Source organism: Sitophilus oryzae, unplaced genomic scaffold (genome assembly GCF_002938485.1).
Source record: "Sitophilus oryzae breed Bouriz unplaced genomic scaffold, Soryzae_2.0 scaffold_125_pilon_pilon, whole genome shotgun sequence".
NCBI lineage: Eukaryota > Metazoa > Arthropoda > Insecta > Coleoptera > Curculionidae > Sitophilus > Sitophilus oryzae.
The window spans coordinates 84,904-100,253 of NW_022145904.1; the positions used below are offsets into that span (position 1 = coordinate 84,904).

Here is a 15,350-nt window from a genome sequence, read left to right on the forward strand (position 1 = left end):
TTATGTAAAAGAAAGGATTAATTGAATTATCAGTATTTGTGACTATCTCTCCGGACGTAACCATTAGCAAAACTTAAAAAAAAAAGTATTTTCGATTTTTTTTGAGGTTGTAGAAATTATTGCAAGAAATTTGATGATGATCCAGCGAACTCTCCGTAAAATAACGCTTTGCAACCTGTTGATTTTGTTGAAAGTCAGTTTCTTTGTAAAATAACGCTTGACACCGCCATGATTTTCAATCGAGCGGTACATTACGAACAATAACAAATTTGCTAAGAATAAGTTGAAGAAATCGTCAGTTTGGCCGAACAAACTTTTGTAGTACATTATGTCATTAAACAACTATTGGCTAATGAGCGATATTCAATCCGGAAGTTGGGCGCGCAAACAAACCTTTAGTGTTCTAAGGACCAGTTGCGTTACTGGCCATCTGATTAGACTCCTGAAGACTTTCAGAATCTAGTAGAACTAAACAGTTGTAAGTTGTAAGTTGGGCTGAATAAAAAAAAATAGGGAAATCAGACTATTTTTGTTTTTTTTTTATTTAGTTTAATTTTATAACATTCTGGGCCGTGTTAGATTGAAAAGTAAATAATTAGCTGACCCATCGTAAATATGTGCTTCTGGCAATATTTCCATCGTGTCAGTCTAAATCTAAATGTAAATTATTTTTGTTAAGTTCATTACTGGCAAATAACCCATCGCAAATACATATGTACATGTCATACTATTTCCATCGTGTTATCCAGTAATTTTAAACTGACCCATCGTAAATATGTGCCTCGTGCAATATTTCCATCGTGTCAGTCGAGAAACTTTGTAATTTTAAACTGACCCATCGTAAATATGTGCCTCGTGCAATATTTCCATCGTGTCAGTCGAGAAACTTTGTGATTTTAAACTGACCCATCGTAAATATGTGCCTTGTACAATATTTCCATCGTGTCAGTAGAGAAACTCTGTGATTTTAAAATAGCCCATCGTGAATACGTGCCTACTGAGTACATATTCCCATTGTGGCATTCAATGAATTGTTATCAATAGAAGTAAACTGATATTGACGTCAGAGTAGTCTGACTCTTGTCTGACTAACGTCCTTCCTGTCTTTATTTCAGCAACTGGCATGGAGATAGTCGAGTGTGCTGAATCTCAACCCAAAATCTTTGAAATGTAACGAAGTTTACTTTTGAATGTTTTTTTGCATAATCTTAACGCATATGTAAAAATACAAAATTAAAGTTTTGTTGTCAAATATGTCATAGGTCTCTTATTTTTTTCTGTTTTGGAACTTGTACATTCCGAGAGCGGAATGATGTCAGTTTGGCCGTGTTAGATTCTATTTGTAATATTTGAATCTGGCGCTCTTTTTAATTATCTGGTTGTTCACGCATGTGCGCCAAGAAGGCGGGACGTGAACGACAGGGAAGGGATAGCGTCGCCGCGGCAGTCACTGCTTGACATTAACCACGAATTCAAAAGAATTTAACAATATGCTACTATATCTAATACACATTATCTAAGTACAATTTAACTAAGACTATATTTAAATTTTAAGAATCAAAATAAACGTTAAAAGAATTACCACAAAGTAATAGAATTACTTGTATGTGGAAAGGAATACAATTTAATTATGACAATACATAATGTTCACTGGCACTTATGAAAATTTATTTTGTATATTTTAAGTTAACTAGGTCATTAAATATATCTCTACCTCGATCAACCATCCATTTGCATCAGTGGCGTCTCCAGGATTCATGCCTGGGGGGGTCAATAACTTAATATTATACCTAAATATATATTTTTTTACATTAACAAGTAAGTACTTACCTAATTACAGCTAGGTACTATGGTAAATAGTAGGAATAAATAAATAAAAAATATGTTTCTTAGGAAAATGGTTTAATAAGTAAAATTACATCACAAAACAACAAAAAATAATCATTAACACAAAAATTAAAGAAACAAATAACAAAAGAAGAAGAAACAAACAAAAGGCCAAGTGAATAAAGAAAAAGCACAGATACAAATAAAATTAAATAACAATATCCAGCTTTTTGGCTTTTACCTGCATTTCATTATGTACCTCTTCTGTACTAACAGATATTTCTGGATACATATACAAAAGGGACAAGCCATTTAGTATGTCCTCACTTAAGGTGTTACGTAGGTAGGACTTTAATAATTTTAGGGTTGAAAATTTCCTTTCAGGTGTTGCCGTACAAACTGGTAGTTAAGTGCAAAATTTTTTTAATAAAATAAATATGTTAGGAAATAGTTCTTGGTCACATATTACCAGGGCATCGAGTGCGGAACTTGGGTAGTCTTCTGGTGTATAGTCTTCAAATATTCTATGCCAGAGCTTAAATTTAGCCGAAACTACAGAAAATGAATAGTTTTCTAAGTCACTTTTATAAAAATCTAGCATATATTTTAGATTCGATACTCATTATTGGATTTTTTATTTAAGGCGGGAAAAAGAGAGCTAAATGACCGTAGTATGTCTTTGTGTTTAACAAACCGATCTTCCAAATGTCATACTACGTGATCTTAAAAAGAAATACAGATTGAAAATCTGTAATAATCTTGAGCAGTTTCAGTTTTAAAGTCGGCCTGTTTTTTTGTCCACTAGTTATTCGGTTTTTTTATTTCCTGTCCAAACAATAATTCGTTCATGTTTCTGTTTGCTTCTTCAAAAATATCTGCGAAGCTGGTATTTAAATTATTGTTTAAAATATAAAGTGGACAGGCGCGCGTCGTGTCTGGAGGGGGCAATTGCCCCCTTTGCCCCCCCCCCCCTGGATACGCCACTGATTTGCATACCCCTTTTTTAAATCCAGAGTAACTTTTAACATCCTTTAGGAAGGTTGGTAAGATGTTATATAATCGAGGTGCAAAAAACTTTGAAGATCTTTGTCCAACAGTTTTAGAGCATAAACTAGGATAAAACGCCTTATGTCTAGTTTCATATTCATGGTCAACATGTTCAATAGATATTTTCCCCTGATAAATGAATTTTAAAACATCTAGGCAGTATAGCTGACGTATATCCAGTAGATGCGCCTGCTTAAAGAGAACGTTTGAAGAGAAAGTTTTCTTTTTATTGTAAATAATTTTTATGAACCATTTTTGAACAGAATACAAGCTCTTTAAATGACATTCAGCCGCACCACCCCACCCTAGAATTCCATATGTCAAATGAGATTGTACAAGGGATGAGTATAGGATTCTAAGCTGTTTGACGTCCAAAAAACTTTTTAAATAATCAAATTTCGGCAACAATCCTCGCAATTTTTTAGTTACATTATTAATATGAATATTCCATTTAAGATGTTTGTCGATTGTAACCCCTAAATATTTTACAAAATCACATTCCGGTATTACATTATTATTGGTTATTTGTAATCTGTCCCAATCTGATTCATTATTTTTATAAATAGAGAAGGATATAAATTTGGTTTTGTCATAGTTTAATGTTAATTTGTTTTTAATAAACCAGGTATTAATTGTCTGAAGAGTTAGATTTATAAAATATCGCTGTATCATCTGCGTAGCTAAAAATTTCTGCTTTTGTGTTAATTGTAAGTAGATCATTAATATAAATAACAAATAATAACGGACCCAATACAGTGCCTTGTGGTACACCATGCTCAATCCTTCCTGGCTTACTATTAATATCTCCCAAATTAATCTTTATTATTGTTGCATCAAGACAGGTACTCTTAAGATGGCCGACTGAAAGAAATATCAATGAAGTTACTTTTTATAGTAGCCGTTCAGTTCAAGTTTAGCACCTGTTCGGTAAAACAACTCTTCGAATACCAAATAAGTAAATGTTGATACTAATGATTAAGCCCGAAAAATCTTCTTTGACCTTTAAAAATATGTAGCGTAGGTCGTGTTGAAATATCGGTATTGTACATGGGAAGCTTACCTAAACTTTCACTCTCTAACGTTGTTTGAGTACACCTCTTTCCGATAAAACTTGGGCCGGGTTTATTGCATGGTGGGTGGTATTCACAGAAATCCAAAAGGTATTTCTAATATTTTCTTTTATCTTAATTTGATATTTTATTAGGAAGAGTTAAATCTTTTTTAGCGCTATGTTAACATGATATAGACATAGGTACTATAAAACATTGGATAAGATCAGTATCAGAATAGAAAACATGTACATTTTTTAAATTTATAGTAAATATAATTAATAAAGAATAAATGTATACTTAAAATTCTTATTTCTATTTTTCTTTGCTGATTTTTTTATTTTGGTAATTTAATGTTTTAATTGTTTATTCTTATAATACAGAGAAAGGTCAAAGGTTTGATAGATTTGGCACTATCTAGAGGTGGTTAGGTATCTGCGTGTTGCATGCGTATTTTAACACATGCGAAAGATAAATATAAGTGTCCGGTTGACAGACAGGGAGACAAAATAAAAAGCGGTTCACAGTGTTGCCGATTTTTACGTTTGTAGGAAAATATGTAGAAAAAAATAAATTAAACTATTACAGCCTACTTGTGCGGTGAAAATTTTGATGCAAAATCCGGCAATACCGCATAGAAGAAATGTATCAACTCAACTTTTATCTCTTTTTAATACATTTACATCACTGTCTTACACGTTAAAATCCAAGCCACGCAGTTTCGATGACCAGATCGGTATTCCAATACAAAGAAAATCTCGATCTTCACGGGCTTGGAAAGTGATTATCTATGAACTCAGATACTTAATTTGTAAAATTAAAATAAGTAAAGACGCCAATTGAGGAAAAAAGAATATTTTTCAACTTTTTAACCCACTCTGCCACTTCGTTTAACATATTCCACATTTTACTACCAAGGCTTTAAGTTTCTATCACTCTCTACCTATACCATTTTTGTTCATGAAAATTACAAATAAATAACTAAAATTAGAAATTCATTTTATTATTAAAAATAGATTAAGTTACAAAAATATTACGTGATGTATTAATTCAACCCACTAATGAATGACTGAGAGGCAATATTCCAATTAAAAGCAATGTAGTAAATTTTAGAAAACAATAATTTTATTTTTAGGTTCTATTACAGTTTTATTCAAAACCTTGAAAACATTTTCTTATCGAATATGGAAATAAATGTTTTTTTTAATTATTATATTAGAAACTGCATTATTTCATTTACTTTTTTTGTCGATTTGAAATGAAAAAAACTATTTCGTTCTATTTAAAAGTAATTTATTTGATATAAGAACTTGTTTTTCGGTTTTTAATTATTTATTGCATACAGGGATATTCACGCTGTAATATATTTAAATTATAGCCGAATAAACTTTTATGTTTTTTTTTGTACATAGGAATGTTAAATATTTCTCATGGTTGTACAGTGTAGAATAAACAATGTTCAGAGCAACATCGTGTTGCGTTTGATTCTTCCTAAATTATTTATATTAATAATTTATTGGACAGAACAAACGCCAATTAACGCGGAGTATTTTAGTTCAATTATTTTTTTCAGAAGTGTGATTGGGATCGATGATCGATGGACACTGGTCTGCATGAAAATTGTCACCGATACTATTCTTACCAATTCTTATGTAAAATAACCCCTTTTTTTTTAAGAGTCTCTAGCTGAGATACCCGTGAGGTAGAGGCTGTAGGATCTGTCTCCATTTTCTCCTCCTCTTCAACTTAATACAGATGTTGTCCCGAATCTATAATAGAGGATATATCCTTCTTTCTCCATTGCCTTCTTGAGTTTGTGGTCAATTTCTATTGTGAGGACCATAACCATGACCTTCCTTCCTGGAGTTGATGACTCGCCAACTCGATGTCCTTATATTGGAGTTCTGGCAAAGCTGGTGATACGTCGCTGCTTGCCTCCCGGTGGTGGATGGCTTTCTATTCTGGCTTTTTCTCTCCTTGCCGGAGCAGAGGTGAGAAGTTTTCTTTCTCTTGCTCTTTGGTGGAGATGAGCCACGCGTTTCTTGGTTACCTTGCTCTCCACCTTTTTGAGGAGTGCTTTCGCTTTTACTTCCTATGGGGCAAGCCCTTTGTGGAGCAATCAGAAGTATCTCCGTATTTTTGCTCCTCTAAGACCTACTCCCAGCGGATCGTATAGCCCCATCGTCTCCCCCTCTGGTTGACTCAGGCCAGATAGATAAAACGGTAGCTTGTGGCGCTTGTTAGCTCTAGAGGTAGGTCCCTCATCCTTACTAAAGGAGGTGGTAGCTAGTGTGCCACGTGTAGAGACTGGTCTCGCGCAAGTGGCACAAGTCTCTCCTGTAGTTTTCTTTGGGAATGGTCACAAGCTGTATGGGTAGCGTACAAGGCTATGTAACATTTCTCTTAAAGTGCATTTCCTTCACTCGCACCTGGACCTCTTTGAAAATTTAGGAGGGTCTCGGATTAACAAGAGGAACGGTTCTATCAAGAAATAGCTGAGCTCTAGATGAGATTTTAAGGGAAGTGGAATGCAAGGGTGCGCGGAATACTGCTGGTTTTTGAGAAGAAAGCGTGTTGTACCTCGGGCAAGCAAGCACACTGAAAAAAAGGATCTCTCAGTCGAAACGAATATGACTTTGACCCAAAAGATTGGCGCTTTTCAATAGGGCCAAGAACGACGTTTCTTTGCTCAAAGCATTAACTATCTTTTCATAAGCTTTAAAAATTTACTTTAGAGAATAGAAGAATCTATCTGTCCAAAGTATTTCACTCTTGACCCAAAATGAATATGCAAAGAAGTTCTTGCTACAAGAATAATAGTCTCTTTGATTCGTACAAAAATTCTTGATTGAAAAGGGACATTTCTTGATTAAAGAGACACTTTTCTTAAACTCACACCGAATACTATTGGCTCAACTAAAATATAATATGTATAATAATCATATACAGGCATATACAGGCATATTACGAGGTATATTATTTTCTGATAAATTTAGGTTTTCCTGGTCTGTAGTCAGTAAAGGGATATTATTTTCCTCGATAGTAGTTATTTCTGCTTCTTCACTGCTTTGTATTTTTTGGGGTGCTTCATCACTCTACAAATTACAAAAAAAATGTTACATCACGATTAATCAAAGTAAAGCAAATAAATTATTAAAATTATAAGTTTTGGTCACATTTTGAGTTTTTTAACACGACCACTTGAAATTCTAAATTTTTTGTAATTATTTGAAAAAAAAATCCATACCTATATTCTTATTCAATCTAGAGTCACGCATGCATTATCTAAACAGGTGCATTAGGTAAATGTCTCTTACCTTCAAATATAGCAAATAAATGCTCTAATTTCCATTTTTTCAGAAACTCCTTTAAAGAATCCATATATTCTAAAATTTGTCCATAAAAAATGACAAATACATGTTAATAACGTTCACTAATTTGTTATACGATATGCGTCCTTCGTCATCGTCTTTGCGTGTCGTTATTATTTTTCATCAAAAGAGTATTTAGCTATTGGAAAAATGGCCATGTTTCTTGAATGAAGTACTTCCTAGCGTAGTTTTCTTGTTATCTTAAAACAAAGTAATTTGCACTTGGTTGAATGAAAATAGACTCAAGAGAAATTTTCGAATTTTTCAAGGGAATCAGTTTTCTTGAGTTAAGAGAGTTTTTCTTCAGGCAAAATATTTTCTTTTACGCTAAAATAAATTCTCTTGCCACTAATTTTTTTTTCAAGAACGATTACGACTTTAGCTCAAGTCTATCTTTTTTATCAGGGCACCAAATAAAAGTAGAGATCTTTTTATTTATTTTTGTTTATAGCTCAAACGATTCCCTGTCCCCTTTTTATATTTTAAAATTAAATTCAAGTTCATAAAATTATTATTATCATCGAAAAGTCATAAAAATAGAGAGGGAAGCTCATCCGTAAATGGTGGGTGGTAGAAGAAAACGGGAGCTGTATTTGGATTTAGCCAGGTCATTTTACATAAGAATCAGCGCTCGCTTACATGGTACCAGAGCTCGAGATTTTTTTGTTTTTTTTTTGTATGCCAGTGTTATTACAGCTACGATTTAAAATAATTTTCATAATTACAGTTTGATTAAGGTTTACCTCAGTTAAATCTTATCGACACTGAACTATTTGCAATTTTATGAACATGCAGTAACAATTTTAATGCTCCATTTCTCTAGGTATTTAAGTTTTTCACACCAAATATGCACTAAAGCTTTACTATTTTCTAAATACTTTGTTGCGATAATAAAATTAATACCAATTTAAACAAAGTTTCTAAAAAGTAATTTTAGATAATTATTTGCCTTAAATGTCATGGATACTTCAGTGTGGTTTTGCAAATAAAAATTATTTCATTAGAAATTTCAATAAAAATAGCCTCAAAAGTTATGTAATTCTTAAATAAATAGGTCTATAGAGATAATAGAACGTTAACACTCTTTATTTTTAAACAAGCCTTGGAGACCATTAAAACTGTAATTAAACAGTGATAAAACAATTCATAAATATTTTGACAAACCGGAGTTTAGTTATCTCTGGCTTGGAATTGTGAAACAATTTTGATTGCAATTGCAACATGTGGAAATAGTTGTCAATATTGACATAAAAGTGCATAACAGATTGTAAAACAATGATCTGAAAGAACGGACTGTTCGTATACTTTTGACCTACTTTTACCAAAAATAAACGTGATTAATATAAATTTTGATCAGAGAAATGCACATTTTTTCTTTCACATTTCGAAAATAGAATGGCATGTTGGACAGCACGTGTCATAAAAATAGCCTGACACATTATTAACTTGAGAAATGGAAATTTATTTTTATCTCGATTTTAATTTTAAAAATGTATTTTTACTAGAAAGGTGATTAGTGGTGTAATATTCCATTATAATTTATTGGTGGTCTAAGATATACCATATATACGTATAGGACCATACCAACTGTGATGAATCAAGGCTCAGAAGAAATCCCAGATATTACTTTAGATGAAATATCGGCGGCATTAAACTTTATGAAAAATAATAGGTCTCCCGGTGACGACAATATAGCTACTGAAGCCATTAAAGAAGGAGGAGAAAAGGTTCTCAAGGCTTTGCAAATATTATTCAACAAATGTCTTGTCGAAGGAGGAACGCCATCAGAATGGGATAATGCCAATATAATCCTATTACATAAAAAAGGGGACAAAACAAACCTTACCAACTATCGGCCTATTAGTTTACTGAGCCACACATATAAATTATTCACAAAAATTCTCACAAATCGTCTCTCCCTAAAACTAGAACAATATCAACCAAGAGAACAGGCTGGATTTAGATCGAACTTCGGTACAAATGACCATCTGTTGGTGGTGAAGTCCCTAATAGAAAAATGTGTTGAGTATAATAAACCCCTCATTTTAATATTTGTCGATTACGAAAAGGCATTCGACTCTATCGATTAACACAAATTATTCAAGGCCCTAGTCGAATGTCGTATAGACACCTGTTATACTAACCTTTTAAAATATATATAAGACCATGCAACATCATCTGTATCGCTACACGAAAACACAAATAAATTCCGTATTAAAAGAGGAGTACGGCAAGGCGATACAATTTCCCCCAAATTGTTCATAGCACTATTAGAATATATGTTCAAAACACTAAACTGGGAGGAAATGGGCATTAATGTTAACGGGGAAATGCTCAATAACCTGCGTTTTGCTGATGACCTTGTGCTGATTACAGACAAAATACACAAAGCTCAAAATATGCTAAAACACTTAAACGGGCGTCAGATCAAATTGGACTACGCATAAATTATTCAAAAACCAAACTAATGACTAATCTTGTTATTAGTGGAAATGTCTCGGTAGACGGAGCAAATATAGAACAAGTATATTCATATAAATATCTGGGGCACGAAATAACAATTGCCCGCGATAACCAGACGCACGAGATACAAAGAAGAGTAGGACTAACATGGGCAGCATTCGGCAAACTAAGATATGTGTTAAAATCAATGTGCTTAAAGAGGAAGGTGTACCATCAGTGCGTTATGCCAGTACTTACATATGGCGCAGAGACACTTACACTGACGAAAAAGTCCATAGAAAAAATCCGTGTAGCCCAACGAGCTATGGAAAGAGCAATGCTTGGTGTATCTCTAAGAGACAAGATACCCAGTACAGTTATAAAATAGCGTACACGAATAACAGATGCTATATATCTGCTTAAAAAACTCAAATGGAACTGGGCTGGGCATATTGCCAGAAGAACGGATGATAGATGGACCAAGCTAATACTAGAATGGCGGCCAAGACAAGATGCTCTCAGAAACAGAGGCAGACCTCCGACAAGATGGTCAGATGACTTGAAGAGATTTAGGGGAAACTGGATCCAAGTGGCACAGGACCGAGAAGAGTGGAAGGATTTGAGGGAGGCCTACGTCCAGCAGTGGACACTTCAGGCTGGTTGATGATGATTGATGATGATAAGATATACCATACAATTTGTGGTGTATTATTTATACCTAATATGACATACAGGATAGATTATTTTATCGTCGTCGTTGTGTAGCCTAATGAGTATCTGGTTTGAATTGGCAACTACTATTGTGTCGAAGTTAGACTTTAAATTAAAATGCAACGCGAATAACATTTACAGTGCGGAGACAATTAAAAAGTCGTAAAACTATAATTGTTCCTGCCATCCATCGTACTTACTGACTTTTAATATAAAAGAAAAATAACTCTAACTGTAATAGTAAAGTGTATTATAATAATGAGTGCGTTAATATTAAATTTAGAATAAGTTGTATTATCTTGTATTTATTTATACTAAGGACTGGCAAAGGTTAGTCTTGTATCGAGATTTCCGTATGTAAGAAAAGTACAGTGCGTTTATAATGTACTGAACAAAGAGAGGACAGTAAACACGTTGCCAAACGTATGGAATAAACCGAGAAACTGTGCACATCGCCAACAGACGTGGAAGGGGATAAGCAGATTTGTCGCAGTTAACCGGTCGACCCAATCAATACCTCTGTCAGTACTTAAAGTTCTAGGGAAAGGTGTACGTTATGCGTTCAGCTTCACGATTTAATTACGTCTCGTGATACTTAATTTGTTTATTTATTAACGAGTCGTTGTAATTTTCCCTATAGCTTGAATTTTTTTAAGTGCAAGCTAGAAATACTTGCATTTTTGGTAAAAATAAGTGGAATTGAGTGGGTGTTCGATAGTGGTCGCGCTATTAGAACTCTGAATTCAAAAATCGATATCTCGAAATCTATTAGAAATAATAGATTGTAGTTTTTTCAAGAACTTTGTTAATATTTCTGCTGTATTTTCTTTGTAGACAGTATGTGAAAATCTTTATCAATAAAAAAATTACACGATTGCTGAAAATTGCTATGCTCTAAAAGTAAATGGATGGATTGTTTACAATTTTTGAATGGAAAAAACAACCTTATCGAATTTTTCTTATGTAAACATATTGTAAAATATCCGATCTTGAAAATAAAAAAAAGTTTCAATATCCAAAGTGGTTCTTGAGTTATGGCCTGTTATGTGTTAAAAAGTTGAGTTTTTAAATTATCGCGATCACTGACGTTTTCTCGTTATAAAAAAATGACACCTTAACGATATCCTTATAATTCCATGTGAGATGCTCAGAAACATGTCTAATGATTTTATCTAGTTATCTCTTGAAAAAAAAAGTCTTTTAAAAATAAGCGGTTTGCGATCGCGATTTTACGTTACTTGAGGGAAAAGCGTATCGGCAACGCCGCAACAGCACACCGTCGCGCGTCGCGTCGGTCGGTCGCATTTCTCTCACTCCGACTTAATAAGATTCCTATGCGATTTACTTCCACACATGTAAATGCCGACCCAAAAGTAACAGTTGCCAGCACGGTATTATCTTTATATGGATTGGTGATGGGTTTTATATGTATAAAATACATATTAAATATATAAATATTGGAATCTCTATGTAGATGTATAATGTGAACATTGGAACTGCACAGATTTTTGTAAAGCGCTCTAATCTGAAGATTGTTTACTCACTTGTTTCGTCGAACTGCTTGAATCCCTTTTTGATCAAATCGGTGTGAGAAATTATGAAACTATAAAATTTGAAGTTGAATATCCGGAAAATTTGAGTTATTAAATGTTATTGCACCCAACAACGCCCTAATTACGCTTTCCTTTACGCGTTAACATTTTTTCGCCAATTTTATTAACATTTGAAATTGTCACAACACAACACGACGCCTAGTTCGGATTCTTTTTCACTTTTTTTGCTACCCAAAACAGCGTTAGATCACACAAACCTCATATCTGAGTGTTTTATAGTTTCAATCAGTGCACTAGTAAAAAAGTTCTTCTTCTTCCTACTCTATTATATTAGGCAGATTGCCTGTTCATTCTTCACATCATGCTACAGTTTCAATCGATGATAAAGTTAGGTCACACAATCTTTTTCTTGGCCTTCCCGTACTTCTTCTTCCCAGTGGTGATTTGTCTCGAGCTGACCTTATCCTTCCCTCGTCCATTCGGCTTACCTATATACCGTGCTGGCAACTGTTACGTTTGGGTCGGCATTTACATGTGTGGAAGTGAATCGCATAGGGATCTTATTAAGTCGGAGTGAGAGAAATGCGACCAACCGACGCGACGCGCGACGGTGTGCTGTTGCGAAGTTGCCGATACGCCTTTCCCTATCAAGTAAAGTAAAATCACGATCGCAAACCGCTTATTTTTAAAATACTTTTTTTCAAGACATAACTAGATAAAATCATTAGACATGTTTGTGAGCATCTGAAATGGAATTATAAGGATATCGTTAAGGTGTCATTTTTTTATAACGAGAAAACGTCAGTAATCGCGATAATTCAAAAACTCAACTTTTTAACACATAACAGGCCATAACTCAAGAACCACCTTAGATATTGAAACTTTTTTTTTTATTTTCAAGATCGGATATTTTACAATATGTTTACATAACAAAAATTCGATAAGGTTGTTTTTTCCATTCAAAAATTGTAAACAATCCATCCATTTACTTTTAGAGCATAGCAATTTTTAGCAATCGTGTAATTTTTTTATTGATAAAGATTTTCACATACTGTCTACAAAGAAAATACAGCAGAAATATTAACAAAGTTCTTGAAAAAACTACAATCTATTATTTCTAATAGATTTCAAGATATCGATTTTTGAATTCATAGTTCTAATAGCGCGACCACTATCCAACACCTACTCAATTCCACTTATTTTTACCAAAAATGCAAGTGTTTCTAGCTTGCCCTTAAAAAAATTCAAGCTATAGGGAAAATTACGACTTGTTAATAAATAAACAAATTAAGTATCACGAGATGTAATTAAATCGTGAAGCTGAACGCATGACGTACACCTTTCCCTAGAACTTTAAGTACTGACAGAGGTATTGATTGGGTCGACCGTTCAACTGCGACAAATCTGCTATATCCCCTTCCACGTCACTAGCGATGTGCACAGTTTCTCGGTTTATTCCATACGTTTGGCAACGTGTTTACTGTCCTCTCTTTGTTCAGTACATTATAAACGCATTGTACTCTTCTTACATACGGAAATATCGACCCAAGACTAACCTTTGCCAGTCCTTAGTATATGTTCATTCCATTCGCGTCTTCTGCTCAATACTCGTTCATTAATGCTATCCACCTTGCATTTTTGCCTTATGTTGTCGCTTCGTTCGCTATCTATATAGCAGCGTTTTACCTGTGATTGTGCGGAGGATTTTCATCTTGCCTGTTTCCAAGATCTTTTTGTTTTTGCTGTATCCGGTCTGATTTCTGCTGTGTAGGTCATCATGATCGACACCTACGCATTTATTTTTCCATATGGTGTGGTTCAGACACCCAGCCACTCTCATTGCTTTTGTTGTTTGTTGTCTTACCTCTGTTTCGATATCGCCATAACCGGATAGCTCTATCTTTCCGGATCTCTCAAAAAACTAAAATACTTAAAAATTATGACAAAGCCACGATTTCAATATTAGTTTAATGCGATCAACATGAACTGTAACAGGGACCGGACGGCGCCGGCTCCGCGCCGGTTGGAATTTTTTGAAATCAACTGAAATGCACCTAGCCTATAAGAGATGTTTCTCCTTACCTCTACCCTCTATAATGCAGGGAACCAAATCAGGGTGCATAAGGGCAATTAAAAATCTTACGTAATAACTTTATGCGCAGTATACGCAACCTTTTTTAGTAGTGTCTGTCATCGCGTGGAAATAGCCCAGAATAAACAGTAGTCATAGTGAATTTTAATAAATTCAAATTAACACCTCATTTCGGCGTAATAATAGTAAACAATTTGATAGCGGCACTCGTTAAAGTCCTGCAAACAATAACGGTGTCGGCGGATAAAGTCGTAACTTTTTTACATAAGAGGAAGAACAAACAAAACGCTACTAATAAGCATCATTAAGTTCGTCGCTTTTCCTAGCCGTAAAATTTTAATTGTTTTCGGTGACGTAACCGCTGGACGACACAACACGTTAATTCGAATAAATTTGAAGGCCCTGACCTGAATAATTTTATATTGAGACCTTTTTGTATAGTCGTGTGCCTGGTTCACTGTAATAGTAAAATATCTAAAGCGGGTTTTCCTCTGTATCACTTTTGATGTACATCAGTGTTGGCAACGACGCGACACGGAAATTGCTGTGCTTACAGGATTTTTTCAACAATTACTAATAAAAATTATATAAATTTAGGCTTAAAATAAAGACACCATTTTCAAACAAAAAAGAAAAGTAGGTTACTAAAATATTTGAAGAATATACCAGGTGCGTCCCAAAAGTGACTCACCCCTATAACTTTTTTATTTTTTTCAGATAAAAAATCGAGATTTGGTGTGTTACTATATGACATAAATGAGGATTCATTAACGTATTCAGTTGTTTTCGGTCATTTCTGATTTCACCGGAAATTACTATAACTTTTGATTCTTAAATGGCAACCTCGGTATTTTGTTTACTCTATTTCATAGAGAATGACATATCATATGCCAACTTTTGACATTTTCGAATATGGTATATTTGAAATTGCAACATACGATGACAATTCGAAATACCTAGTGTGTGGTACCAAATTATTTGTAAAAAAATGGGTTTTCCAAATATGTTAATGAGCCACCCTCGTTCCATTTGAAAAAAATGAGATATGATTAAAAATACCATTTGGGCATATTTTAACCGGTCAGGACAAGACACTAAAAACACTAGACGATCAAATTTATTTTCCCAAGGATCCTTGATTAAAAATTAGTGTTTTTAACACAGCCATGGCATTCTATTGACACAGCCATTGGAATTTAAAATACAATTTTGTTTTAAGCGAAAATGTCAAAAGTTGGCATATTATATGTCATTCTAT

The 15,350-nt window shown here is 33.9% G+C and overlaps 1 protein-coding gene across 1 annotated transcript; it reads left to right on the plus strand.

The window, feature by feature from the left end:
- The first annotated feature begins 9,904 nt into the window (after nt 1–9,904).
- LOC115874280 lies at nt 9,905–10,400 on the plus strand. The gene is made up of 2 exons (XM_030889387.1): nt 9,905–10,082; nt 10,141–10,400. Exons 1-2 carry the CDS (start codon nt 9,905–9,907, stop codon nt 10,398–10,400), a joined length of 438 nt encoding a protein of 145 aa, XP_030745247.1.
- The last annotated feature ends 4,950 nt before the right edge of the window (nt 10,401–15,350 follow it).

What these genes read in the sequence shown, in the direction of transcription:
- LOC115874280 (XM_030889387.1), top strand. Translation starts at nt 9,905, where the DNA reads ATGGGCAGCATTCGGCAAACTAAGATATGTGTTAAAATCAATGTGCTT. An exon ending in TGGAAAGAGCAATGCTTGGT is followed by an intron (nt 10,083 to 10,140) that starts GTATCTCTAAGA and finishes CACGAATAACAG; the next exon opens with ATGCTATATATCTGCTTAAA.